The sequence below is a fragment of the Dermacentor variabilis genome, chromosome 7 (genome assembly GCF_050947875.1).
Source record: "Dermacentor variabilis isolate Ectoservices chromosome 7, ASM5094787v1, whole genome shotgun sequence".
In the NCBI taxonomy this organism is placed as follows: domain Eukaryota; kingdom Metazoa; phylum Arthropoda; class Arachnida; order Ixodida; family Ixodidae; genus Dermacentor; species Dermacentor variabilis.
The window spans coordinates 73310368-73324675 of record NC_134574.1 but is presented as its reverse complement, the minus strand read 5'-3'; the positions used below and the strand labels follow the sequence as shown (position 1 = coordinate 73324675).

Below are 14308 nucleotides of genomic sequence, written 5' to 3'. Positions count from 1 at the left end.
GAAAGTGTATGGGAAAATTTCGCTGCGGCAACTCAATTGGTAGAGCATCGCACGCGTAATGCGATGACCTGGGATGGTTTCCACTTGCGGCAAGTTGTTTTTTTCATCCCCGATCATTTCCATTCGTTTGTAGTTTCTTTATTTGAATTATTAACTACAAGAAATATCCCCTGTGTTTTCAGTGGTTTCTTTGTTTGTTGTCTTCTTATGAGCTGGTTAATAAAAAATCGGGCACTTTGGTTGTATATATATATATATATATATATATATATATATATATATATATATATATATATACTGAACCGACAACCTTCCCATATCGGTATATATATATACCGAACCGACAACCTTCCCATATCGCGAAGGTTGTGGTTTCGGTTCCCACCTACGGCAAGTCGTTTTTTCATCCACTTTAATTTCCATTAACTTATCGCTTCTTTATTTCATGAATTAAACACAAGTAATTTCCCCTATGTTGTCCTTGGTGTCGTTGTTTGTCGTCTTCTTATGGTATGACTAATAAAATCGGGCCCCTCGGTTAACCCCCATTCTTCTCGTATATATATATATATATATATATATATATATATATATATATATATATATATATATATATATATATATATATATATATATATATATATATATACCATTTGGACTTGAAGAAGCTGCATGTCACCTCGAAGACTTGTTCACTTGGACGAATTGTCTTATACTTCGCTGTCACTAATACGGCTTCCCCTTTCCGGCGACACTGCAGCTTTTTTTTTTACTGCGAGTCCGTGTAAAGCGGTGCTGCTCATCACTGCTATTGATTCTGATTTCAAGTAAGTCCGGTTTGGTCTCATTTCTGGTAATGAGTGAATTGTATACGGGTTGTCCCAACAATTATACACCAAGATTTCAAGATATGCATATGATACATAGCTACACAAAATTAAGGTAATTTATTTGCCATCGCTTCGAGATGCTCAGATTATTTCTAGCGTTCTGCATGTTTGCATAATTAGTCCTAATTAATGATTGAACTTCTCAAATGATACAAATAGATTAAGAACGCCAATGCGAAATTTGTAGCGTGAAATGAAAAACACCGATACAGGTTCCTGTTGCTCAATACGTGCTACATAAAAGTGTTTTTTCCTAGCGTGAAGCAAGCCCGCAAATCTACGCGACTGCCATGTGCGACAATCTGGGCGTATTAAGACTAATTATGTAATTAGGCGCAATGTGGAACATAGTCTAGGCATGCGCAAGCAACGGAAAACAACAATACCTTGATTCTGTTCAGTGGCATTTTCATTTTCTAAACCATGGTGCATGATATGTGGGACATCGTGTATATTAATGACTTTTGCATGCAAATGACGATGTTCCCAAACCTAAAATATGTACTAAATTATTTGAAAAGACTTTTTTCCATGAGTTGTTGGCATTTCCAAATGGAAAGTGAACAAGAGACATTTGCTTCCCGTGCATTTCACACGCCGTTGATAAAATACTTTGTTTATGTGGTCGATAAACTCTGCAGGTCTTTTCAGGGTCAAAAAGCACCCAAAGCAACTTGAAGCGAATGGAACATGCAGTAACATATTCATTTTCTAGACATAGGCGAGCCATCAGCACCACTATCGTCATCAGCCTATTTCATGTGCGCTGCAGGACGAAGGCAGCGCACATGAAATCCAATTGCCCCAGCCCTGCGCCAACGAATTCCCCACTAGCTCCCGCGAATTTCCTCATTGCATCGCCCTACCGAGTGTTCTGCCCTCTTTGGATGCGTTTCCCTTCTCTTGATCATTTCAAATATTTGTCAAGTGGCAACCCCCTTCTCCGAAAATAAAATGAACCTTGTGAAGTGTGTTCATTTAAGTACGTTTTTTGTTAACAGTGAGAATTTAAAAAAAAAAGTTGAAATCAGAAAATACGGATGAGGTAGCCGCCACTGGTGCTTGTAATGCGCTTGTCCCCTTATTGTTAGAATATGCAGAAATAAAGCAATAATATGGCTCAAGGCCGTGCCCGTCCATGCCAAGAACGGTGCCGTAAGCTTTTCTTATCCACAATAAAATTCTAAGTGAAAACGTAAGGGCAACTAAAAGAGAACTCTCAAATGATGAGGGTAACAAAACTTTGGCAACGACACTCAAGGGGAAGGGTAGGCTACAGCATCGAAGCCATGCAGCCCACCGCCCCCCTGCGGAAAACTTCGGAGGGAGGTTGGGCACCGCAGCCTCTCAAACACGGTGCCTATGTTCCTTGACACCCATTCTGTAACTCCACCGGTTATCTAGCCTGTGCATCACATGGTCTGTCCTGCTCCGTTATTCACTGCAACAGCGCTACCAGCGTATACCAACTTCGATTTCGCCTGTGTTTGTGTGAAGCCTCTTATACGCGCTTTCCCTCACGTGCGTTTCGCTTGCACAGCCTCTCCAGGTTTTTTGACATACGCCCGCGCAACTATGTGTAATATAACTATAGGAAGTTAATCAGGAGCGTTGTCCGAAATTACTAAAGAGATTCGTCGCGCGAAGCGCAGCGAAGAAAGAGCTCGGCGAGAAAGGCAGCGGGAGCCGACTGGCGAAGGAGATGTGGCCGTCTGCAACAACGAATAAGACAATAAATGGAACCGAAACGTCACGGCGAAACTACCGAAGAACAACAGAAGCATTGGAGAATGGCAAACTGCACAATCGTGCCAAGCGCACTGCCGAAACAGATGAACAGCGGCAAGTCCCTCTAGACGGTGACGTTGCTCACCAGGCACCACAAGGCTGGGAAACACCTGTCTTCGGCAACGGCTTCGAAGCCCATGTTCAAGCCAGAATCCGTTGACAACCCGTTTGATTGCACGTTATGAATGGTGCATCGGCTATGCTCGAAATAAAGGGTATGTGAAATGCGATTTTCACAACAATACTGAATGTGGATAGCAATGTGACCAAGCTAAATTGAGTATCAATAAAATATTTCGAAAATAACTTCCAATAAGTGAAGGCTTAAAAACTCTGTCGGCACTGCGGATCTGAGCAAGAACATAAACATACCTGCTGGCCAGTGCAGCAGATAATTTCGTGCTGTTTGTTCGCAATCTATCTGCAGATGATGTATGCAAACTACCTGTACACACATCAACGCCTTCTACATTAGCAGAGGTTGTACATTGATGGTGGCGTCCCATCATAAAGATAGGTTAGGGCTATCACTTCCCAATTTGGTCAATATGGATTGATGTTTGCACTTAGCGTCCCCTTTGGAAGAGGGTGGTAGGTTTTGCCGCCAAGCTCTTGTTATCATGTTGCCTAATGTCCTACCCATCTTCAAGAAGAAAAACAGAAACGAAAAAAAAAACACAGCGAATTCCCATAATCAAACTTTCTTAACCCCTACTGCTAGCATTGTTTTTGTATGCCTCCATTGTTTGTCATTACTCTATTTTGCTTCCACCAATCTTCGAATCGTCTCTCACTAATCTCTACTGCGGATATGCTTACTTTCTCCCTGCTCGCACTGAACCCGAGGGCTTCAAGGAGGCCAGAGGTGCCTAAATTGACCGCTGGACAGATATCTTCACACTTTAATAAAACATACTGTGTCGTTTCCATAGCCTTCCCACAGCAAGCACAAGCTTGTTCTTTCTTGTTGTCAATGATTTTCACGCTAAACGTTATTGTAACATGGATGTGATCCATTGTAGGATATTTTTTCGTGAAGGCAGCCGGTTACCTTGGTTGATTTTAGTCAAATGTTGCCCTTATTTCATTGGAAATCATCTTGACGAACAATTTATGGCGAACTCAAAGCAGGCCCATGTGCCTAGAATTCTCCGTTTCTCTAAAGTCTTCCTTGTTATGGATTAGTGTAATGTTGACATTGTTCCAGCTCAAGGGTACACTTCAGGTCGTGAGACAATTCGGATAAACGGCTGTAACCTTTTCAAGCACGATATATCTTCCATCTTTGATTACATTGAGTGTTATTTCCTTTTCTACTGCCTCTTTATTCCTGGTCATGTCTTCCAAGGCCCTTCTTAATTCGTAGCTGGTTATAGCGGCTGCGAATACCAGTTCGAATGTAGGTAGCGTGACTCCTCTGGCTGCTGTACAAGTCAGTATAGAATTCTTCTGCAGTTCTTACTATGTCATCGAAATTGCTGATGGCATTACCCTGCTTATCTTTCAGTGCTTACATGATGCCTTGCGCTATGCCAAGTTTTCTTCTCACTAATTTCATGCTGCGGCTATTTTTAAGGCAAACGCCTTGAGTGGCTCGTCGCAGTGGCTCTTGTCCAGTTAAGCAAAAACATCTTCAGGAACGACTCATACCTCCGTAACAAGCAAAGAATCAGTGGCTGAATATTATGAAGAAACGAAAGAAAAAAAGACGAATGACAAAGAAGAACGAAAGAAGAAAGTAAAAACAAGAAAAAACCACGGAACTAAAAAAAAATGATAGATGGAAAGAAAGACAGGACAAAAGATAAAACAAAAGAACCTTTAGGTAATGCATTTGGTGCTCGCATGTGTGGTTGAGGAGGTCGAAACACAGTGCCATACGTTTACTTGCCACTGCGGCTTGTAATGTCTTGCAAATAGTCTGACCACTCCGATCGTGTGAATTAATGAGTTACCACGTGTGCAGGAGGCTTTTCCTTCACTTGTAACAGAAGTGTAACATTCTTCCGAACTTTTTATTGCTTCTTCTAGCTTTCTTACGGTATAGTTTAGAATATCCCTCACTTTCTTCTTGTTGATCTGTTCTGGCAGTTAAGCTAATTCTGTACGATCTCTTGACTTGGAGAAATTCATGTTTTGTCGTTTTTGTTATAGCTCCTTTATTACTTGGGAGAGCTTACCTGCTGACATTCAAACATGCTATTGGTAATGGACAATCACGACAACAATTTGAGGGTCAAATGGTAAGTCTCCACCCACCCCTTTGATTACATAGGTGGAACACCAGTGTACCTCAATGATGCACACTTAAGAATACACTTTTTTTTGTGAACCGCATCTTTCCCTGCGAATAATGCGTTTTTTGCACATTCACATATTTCTCTTAAGAGTGGAGTATTTAAAGAAAATTGCATCTACTTACGTTCTTCCGCGTACTACCCACTCGTAGAAGAAGTCATAGTCGTAATCATAAAAATACATGCTCTTGTGTTTCGATTGAGTCAGCTGGTGTTTTTGATACTTAATACATGAGTGTTTAGTACCGCCAAAACTGCCGTTATAACTTGTTTTATATATCCATATATTTCCGGTAGTATCCAGCATCTAAAAGTAATATGCAAGTAAGTACGTATATAATTTACTTGCTTTTCAGAATCAGATAGCGTTTTAACGTACAATGCATCGTTAATCTTGTCCAGAAGCATGCATGATACGTTAAAACATGCTTCCTTAAACTTGTCCGGAAGCGAAATATTGCTACAAAGGGTTAGGCTGGGCGTTGCTTTCACCCATCGCTGCGTGCACCTCGTCGGCCAGTCGAACAACCCTGACCGTGAACACTGCCAGACGCCTGAAACGCTGCAGCACATACTGTGCGATTGCCCAAGCATATATGCTGCAGCGAAGGACGTTGGAAAGTTTCCTAGCCAGCCTTGGCAGGCAACCACTGTCGGAGGAAGCTATCCTCGACCCATGACCCGAGACTGCAACTTCAATGCGTGCAACTAAAGTGTTGTTGCAGTTTCTCCAGGACACCAAGCTCGACGAGCGGCTCTAGCTGTCTCATATACATAAGCACTCACCACTTCTCTTGTGATCATCACCCATCCCAGTACTTTCGCTCACTTTTCCTCTTCCCCAGTGCAGAGTAGCAGACTAGAGCGCACTAACTCAGGCCGACCTCTCTGTCTTTCCTGTCAATAAAATCTAATCTATTCTATATTGCTCAGACGCACACATGTGCAATAATATATATTTACTTCATTACAGAGTGAACTGCTAGTTTATAAAGAAAGCGGGACCGCTGTCCTTTGAATTGTGGCTTATCGTAGTAATTTTTACTGCTGTGAAGTGAGCGTTCTAAACCAATCCAGGTTTTGTTTTGTGTACTGACTTCGAAAATTCAGCCCTGCGTACCAAGCTGATAATGAGGGTAAAAAACGAGAAAAACTTCTTCGCAAATAAAAAGAATTAACAGAGAATAAAAGCATAAAGAATGTGCTGATGAGAAGGAGTTGTCGAAGGGAACTGAAAATGTTTTTCGACTATGAGTGCAAAACCATAGGACTCTTCACAACGACTACGGGTAGTTAGTCATTGTTTAATTAGCTATTTTCACAAGCAACCAAATAAAATCTTTTATCGCGTGTCCAATACCTGTATTTTACAGCCATGTTTAAAGACTGGAGCGAACGAATACAAGTACATGACGCGCAGTGCAATAATTTCTGTTCATGTGAGATCTTCAAACTGCTCCTCGTCATTTGCTGTTCATCATATATACCACCGAAACAAAAATAACAAACGTGCTGATAATATGTTTCTGTGTAGACGCCGCACAATAAACAGCTGCAATTTTAACTTCAGAGAATAGAGAGTACGGAAGCACGACTGAATGTGTGTGTACTAATAGTTTTGGCTTTAAGTGGGAAGAGAAAGTGCAGTAAACGAGCACACACTACGTCTCAACAGATAAACGTGCTTATCTTTGTTGTGCCACAAGCATGCCTATTATGAAGCAATTATGAATTTTACCAAACAGCTCCACTAAAAGTAAATGCGGAATTGGAAGAAAAAATAAAGACGGTACGTCTTTATTTTTCCTAGATATAGGGAAGTGTAGCAACTGAGGGGTAAAACGTACAGCAAGCATCGATTTAGTTGTCGATAAAGGTGAAAGAAGTGTCATAGCGGGCAGTTTTATGTGTGTGTCTATCGTGTTGGTAGCTACACCATATATTTTTGCCGCAATGTCTGGCATTTTCGCCTTTTATTGAAAGTTAGCCTAAGCACTAAATAAGGTACGACTGATATGAGTAGGTATGCCACATAATTGCAAAGGCGGTAGCCATCTTTGTATTTTTTTCGTGCATCTCTAAACGCGCTTTCTTCAGGTTGATTCATTTCGCAACGTACAGTGCTTCTTTTCGATAGACTCTTCTATTCCTCCATAAAGAATGCGTTTCCTGAATACATGCAATAGGTTTCCCTCATTAGCCCAACTCGTGGTCCACGTTTTCAGGTTTAGCACCGCGTTAGCGCTGTGGCTAGGACCCATGTAGTGCACGTGCGCGATATACATATGCCTAGATTGATGTTCGAGCAGGAGCCGTGCATTATAAGTTTTCAGCGTGCTTAGAGCCGTTCGGCTTGTTTCAAAGGTTCTGGTGTTCTCGCACGCACGTTGACCACCCACCCAGTCCACTTACGCACTAGGCTCTTCAGGCGCAAAAAGACGTTCCTGGGCATCAAAACTGGGTCCCACTTCATCGACTGTGCCGTACCAGAGATGTCGCTGGAATCAGTTTTTCTACAAAATAATTTTGTATTGATTATGGCCATAACAATTATTGTGGCCTTGTCGTCGTCAGGGAGAAGCCAAGTCCAATACGTTTGCCCTAGCAAGGTTCCTTGTTCAACCATGTCTACGGTTTCAGGTCCCTAACTCTATGTCTTCAACTCCCTCTTGAAATATGCACTGGCTCTCTTGTTCTGGTCAGAGTTATATCACCCGTTCTCAGGCTGCAACTTATTAAAGCGACACTAAAGAGTGAGCGATTTCAACTATATTAATAAATTGCCCTTCTCCAGTGCCAAAAACGCTACGGTTACATCAAGCAGATGCTTGACAAGTAAAGGAAGTCGCAAAAATGAAATATGGGTCGCGACACTGCTTCCAAACTCCTGCGCACTCCGGCCGTAAAGCCAACGATTTTGAGGCCATCTGCTTAGACCAATGATATTCTTGTTAAAAAATTAAAGAAATTAAAAAAATTTAAAAAACGCACTATAGACTGAAAATTTGGCATTTCCATAATTATTACTGAACCACGGTGGTGGAAATGCAAAAAGAAACGGTGCAATTAGTGACGTTATATTAAGGCAAGCGCCTTGGGCTTACGCCGCGAAATTCAAAAAATGAGACATTGACACGAATTTTCACTTCTAATAAAAAAAAAAAACCTGTTAAATCCAAATGAACAAACGGGGGGTAAGTGGAGAGTATTTCATCAATCTAATCTGATTGAGTGCTTCTCATTAGTGTTCCTTCCAGTTAGTCGTTGTAGTCATCGTGCTCGATAGTTGGTGCCACTAGAGATACCGTGCCAATGGGGCCACGATAAGATCACGGAGAAAGCGGTCGGTGATGCTGAAGCCAAAGCTTTGCACATCTTCAATGCAATATATAAGTATGCATTGACGTGTCATGTTACCTTGCTCCTGCGCCTCAATCATATCTATACGAGGACGGCAGTAAGCGGAAATACACACCCTGAGAGTATCTGCGCAGCAGGTTTAAAGGAATAGAATTGGTACTGCGATGGCAAGGCTCAGAAAGAACACCGTTATGTAGTAGCCCGAGAGTCCTTTCATCTTCTTCATAGGTTACAACATCACCTGCGCATCTCTGATAGCATTTCGCGACGAAATACCTAAAAGATGGTCTGTAAGACGTCATGAACCGTCTCTGATTTGTATGCGCAAGTGGCGCAATGCTTTACCATGGTGGCCAAATTTATTGCTTTACTTTAGGAATGGTGGCGTCAGTATTGCAGCGTTTAAGTAGTTTCTGACTAATGTGCGATATAATAAGGCTGCCAAGCAAATCATGCCCGATTCATTGCTTTTCTAGTTAGCTTAAACGCAGGAGTGCTTTGTGGGCTCATTTTCTAGAGCGGGGGCTTTTCTACACTAACTCTGCTATAAGCCCTTCACAATGGGTCAACATTTTTCGGGCCACCCCCCCCCCCCTTCACCTGTGTGTCATGCGAGTTCACGAAAACTGTGAAAACGCCCAATCAGATATGATATGTGGGCATTGGTTATGAATGGTTAGGCAAACCAAAATAAAAGTTATCCTTTCTCATTCGACGCTTGTTTGCTGTTAGCCATCTGCTATTGGTCGAAAGTTTTCGGGCGGCGCCCACTTCGCCTTTCACACGACTTCACCCGCGAAAACACACCGCGTCAAAGCGACGTGTACGCGTTAAAGATGCATTAACCTTCGGAACATTTTTTTTCTTTTATATAGCCAGAGACTGCTCCATTCCAGAAAGAATACAACATGGCTTCCTGCCGATCGCTCAGACACTGTGTACTCGAACCTGCCGGAGAGCATGAATTTAGTAAATTAGAACTTTTGCGAGGCAGTACAACGTTGCAGAGCCCTTTCAGCCTGGTTGGTTTGCCTCAAACTTAATACAAATAAATAACACCAAATCCAGACTTGTCTGTTTTCGCAACCCGCACAAAGATGTACCAAGCGTCGCTTCCATATATTTACACCATTCATATTGCTCTGTGTGCTCTTGTCAACCTATAGCTAGCGTCCAGTCGGTTAAGTATCTTGGTGTGCACATAGACAGTGATCTGACGTGGAATACTCATTTGACCCACATTTGTAAGAAACTTAGAAGTGTTGCATGTTTGTTGTTTAATTTAAAAACCATGATGCCTTTTTCTATCAGAAAACTAATCGCCCAGGCTCTGGGGTATAGTGTTTTAAGATACGGTATGTGTTGTTTTTTTAACTGCTCTTTCACATGGAAATCTCGAGTTAATAGGATTTTGAAAAACATCGCTACAAGCGTCCTCTACATGCCACAGGAGAATTTGCCCAGCAGTGTCTTTAGAACAGCCGGTTCACCTTCTTTTGAGAATCCTTTTAAACAAATCTTAGTACTTAAATATTTTTGGAGCAGTGCATACAGGCACATAAATACGAAACCGGTACCGTTGAGACATGTTCCTCGTTATCTTAAACCGAGAGTGCGCACTCACTACGGTAAAGCAACAAGACGCTATTATGTTCCTGCTATCTTCAATGAACTACTGGACGATGTATTTTCTTTGTCCACCCGCAAAACACTGAGAGTTGCTGTTCAAGCATTAGAGAACCTTTAATATGTACTGATGTTACTAGTGCATCTTTGATAATGTGTGATGGTTGTGCCAAATGCACAACCAGCTTCTGATGGAGTTCTGGTGTGGCGCGTAGATTGCCGCGGCTGCCGGTTGTCGCCGCACAAGCCCTCTTGTGGCTTCGGCGCTTCCGTTTTGTATACTGTTTTAACTATACTGAATAAAGATTATTATTATTATTATTATACGACATTACTCTGCCAACTCTTCTTTGCTGAGGATCCGTTGCAGCGGCATTCTTAACCTTCCATTGCACGACGCCGCGATTCTCGCACAGCCAGCGCAAGCAAAGCCTGTTTCACATGAAAGCGAAAATGCTCGCGATTCCTGCCACCGCGACGCAGAAACCTGTTTCGAGCGGCGGCGGTTTCACTAGCGGCTGGAACGGCGAGGTTCGGGCAAGTTCGAATTTCATTGCGTTGGCAGCGCGGCAGAAGCGCTTCCGAACCACTGACGGCACGCCTCGCCACGTGACCAGTGGACGACTAGTGCGGGAAAGCCTGCGCATAGGACGATGCTTATTTACATGCTACTTGCTAATATGAGCTGTGGAGATTCCCACTCTGAATGCCAGGGTGACATCCTGAATATGCATCCCCGTGGCCATGTACCTAGCAGGAAGCGAAGAAGTGAAGCTGGCGTACTCGGATCTGCGATTTATCAATGGAGGTACTATAGGTACGGCGCAGTACCTATAGTACCTCAGAGTCATTGCAAGTCGTGCGCGTCACGGTATGGGTTCCCGCACAAAGAAGGGCTTGGGGAGCAACCCTTCAATGAGGGCATGGAGCTCCTCAAACTTTTCTGCCAACATCCCATAATACTCCTGAAAACACACGCTGTCGGCGTTTTTGAGCAGCGGGATCTGTACAAAAATATTGCAAAGTGCTATTTCTGTGCAAACACAACCCACCGCGGTGTGGAACTAGGATTCCTCCTTCTGATTCACCCGGATAGATCTCATCCACTATCGCCGTGGAACCCGAAGTTCGAGCAGAGCCTTCTTTTTTTAAAAAAAGAAAGCGAGCAAACGGAGATGCATGTAAGATTCATCATGTGGCTCTCATAAGCCCATCTCCGTTTACACGCTAGCGTCCGATGTGACAGAGTACCGAGCTGCTCGCGAGTTTGTGCGCCGCATATGCGCATTCTTTTACAAAATCAACGCAAAAAGTGAAGAGCATGATTTAGATACTTAGAAGGCAAGACATGGATCTATAAATTAAAACTTTTAGAAGCAGGGACAAAACAATGCTGACGTTGGTAGTCGCAAACTACCGAAACTAGCCGAAAGCCCCGTGTTTTTTTGTCAGCAACATTGATATTCGCAGCGGTGGAAAACACGGGGTGGCGACGCTTATGAAACAAAACCTCGTGAAAAGCTTCGCAGGCTCAATCGCTTACATGTGGAACAGGCTTAAGGGACGGCAGTCGAATGGCAGACGTCGCCACCACCCTCCTTATCCAGGAATCTGTTGTCACTGCGCTGGCTCTGCCCTTCGACAACCTCTCCACTTTAACGGGCTCCTCGGATGTTGTGAGCCAATTATATAAGAAAAACTGCTCAATGTAGAGAGTGTTATTTGTTTTGAAAGCAACCAAAAGTACATCCTTTAAATGAGGATATCGCTTGATTGGGCTATTTGGATAACGCTGCGTGTCCGCGCCCTGTGCTTGCGTCGGCAGTGGCGTAAATGTGCCGACAGGCGATTGGAATAGTTTTACATTATAGGACTCCTGGTCCAACTGTTGGGACCAGCCTCTGTACTAACATGTGAAAAAATTACTACACAAGCTTTTTTTTTTACTTTTCTGTAATTAGATCGGTCAGGAGGAGGAATATTATGGGGACGACTTACACCGAGAAGCTGGCGTCCATCACTTCCTAAAGCAAACAAAATTGAAATTGTGTTAGCAAATGAAGTAAAATTAGGAAACAAGAGCGCATTAAAGGAAACAGTGGCAGATATCAAGCCAAGCTCGTCGGGGCGAGCTATGTCTGCTCTTGAAAATATGTGTGCAAAATAAGAGGCAAAAGTGCAACTCGACAGTAAATCTAGTAGGAAAGATAAATATTATGTTGTTACGGAAGGAGCCAGTTTAAAATGTAAAAAAAAAATGACACTGTGATGAACAGACCTACAACAATTGTTTGAAGATGCAGATTAAGAGGAAGCTTTAGCTCGAGTGCTCCTATCCAAATATATGTGAAAGGAGAATTCGTTTTTCTCGGCAGCCACTGCCCCGAATTGACGGAGCTTTGTTTCATTTAAAAGAAAAATTATAATGTAGTGACTGTTGGTTTCCTAATTTCGATTTAGGTCGTTAACTTTTTACTGAAAACTGGCAAAAATCGACAATTTTTCGTAAACGAAACTATGAAGTTTATCATTCCGTAACTTATCAACGACAAATGATATCGCAATTGTGTGAATCGCATCTAATAATACCTTTAAAGCGGTCAACATTGATTTGCTACACACGAATTTCAAAAATTTCAGTTATATGTAAACACATCTTTAGCAGAACCCGTGTACACAATGTAACAAATTCACGTAAGATATAAAATAGCATACCAATTTTTTCCGCTTTCAATGACCTAGTGGAAGTCGTTTACAGAACGAGGATATCGGTTCTTGATTCGGAGCCATTAATTTGTAAACTTCGTGCTTCTATGTTTTTTCAAACTTCCGAACACTTGAAAATTTTTTAACAAAATTTATGTCCTAATTCGAAATTTCGCTCACAGCAGTCACCAGAATTTAACTTTCCCTCTCAAATGCAACAGATTTCATTAAGATCGGTCCAGAAAACCGTTTCTTGCGTTATGCATGTATTTGAATAGGCCGCGTCGAACTAGGGCCCGAGCTAAAGCCTACTCTTAACTACTTGTGACGATTCTGATTCTGGACAAATTATACAGGTTTTTAACTAAAATGAATCTATGTTAGACTAATCTGCAAGGTTATTTCCAATGGTTGCACGAGAGATCTTATGGATCAGATGTCAGATTTAACTATCACATGACCGCAGTTAATCAAAAAACTAATGCCAGGTATTTTCTGCACAAATAATTAGGGGCACAATTTGGGCATAGGCTGAAGCAATGTTTCGGTGACCAACTGTTATTTACAATATTTCACTATAGAGGTGGCGGGCCTGCGGAGACCTGCCCCAGTAGCTAACCGAAGCGTTCTGCCGCTACCTACACGTTGACAGTTACATACCTGCTCCTGAAAATGTATTAGAGTGATTGCTGAATGCAAAAAACAATGCTTCGCGCTGTGGCAATGCAAGGTTACTGACCTCAAGTACATATAAAATTATCCTGAGTTTCCTCCGGCAATAAATTAAACTCTTTGTGCTGGAACAGGAAATGAACCCTAAGAAATTTAGGTTTGAAAACACGTGCACAGCATATCCCGCATTTCTCGGTGCTTCCAGGGCTTCATTTTCAGATTGTAACTTGCACAATAACTTACAAGAAATTGCCATCACAACATTATTTTCTGCGAACTGACTCTGTATATATTGCAATATTTTTTCCATATAGATAAGCCACGAAAGCTTCTTTTTTATTGTATGATGCCACAATGGCTTATGGACTACGATGATTTTCTGCTCCGTACGGGGTCGGGCGTTTCGCTACCACCCGCTTTCTACACACCGAAGGGCACATAATACAGGTGCATCATTCGTAATCTTGATTGGAAGCGCGTTAAACGAGACCTGGTACTAGAAATTATTCGCAATAAATATTGCTTACATCAATTTCTACGTAAAATTTGTTGCTTTAGATAGTTAGGCCCATTGCTTTAAACTGGAGGACTCTTCACAGGCCTACAATCTTTAACGTATATTTTCAAACTCAAAATAATAAGAGCTGGCAAAGGAAAAAACGTTTTTCACATCGTCTTATAACTATCTTATTGGTTTTGACCAGTACAACCGTACAGTTATTTATTATGGTTGTGTAATCAAACTCACGTCCACTCCTTGTGTGGTCTAGTGAAAATCCCCTGTAGAGAAAAAAAACACACATATGTTGGTGTGATGTCACCAGGTAGTATGACTGTAGGTGAAGTTATTCTGACAAAATATTTTGGTCTGTGCGTCATATGCAGAGCCTGCTATCTGCCACATGCATTGTCTCGGTTCTCAAATGTTCACATTATTTCATCACTGCTGAGATTACTGTACAAATGCAG

At 42.1% G+C, this 14308-nt stretch overlaps 1 protein-coding gene across 2 annotated transcripts in view; it reads right to left on the bottom strand.

The window, feature by feature from the left end:
• The window catches only part of LOC142586841 (uncharacterized), a 51770-nt gene that overhangs the window by 17993 nt on the left and 19469 nt on the right, over nucleotides 1-14308 (bottom strand). For both annotated transcript variants that reach the window (XM_075697709.1, XM_075697710.1), the window contains exons 4-6: nucleotides 14088-14119; nucleotides 11960-11985; nucleotides 5101-5282 (exon numbers count right to left, since the gene is read on the bottom strand). In XM_075697709.1, coding sequence (XP_075553824.1) covers nucleotides 5101-5282; nucleotides 11960-11985; nucleotides 14088-14119 — 240 coding nt within the window. The remainder of the gene's footprint in view (nucleotides 1-5100; nucleotides 5283-11959; nucleotides 11986-14087; nucleotides 14120-14308) is intronic.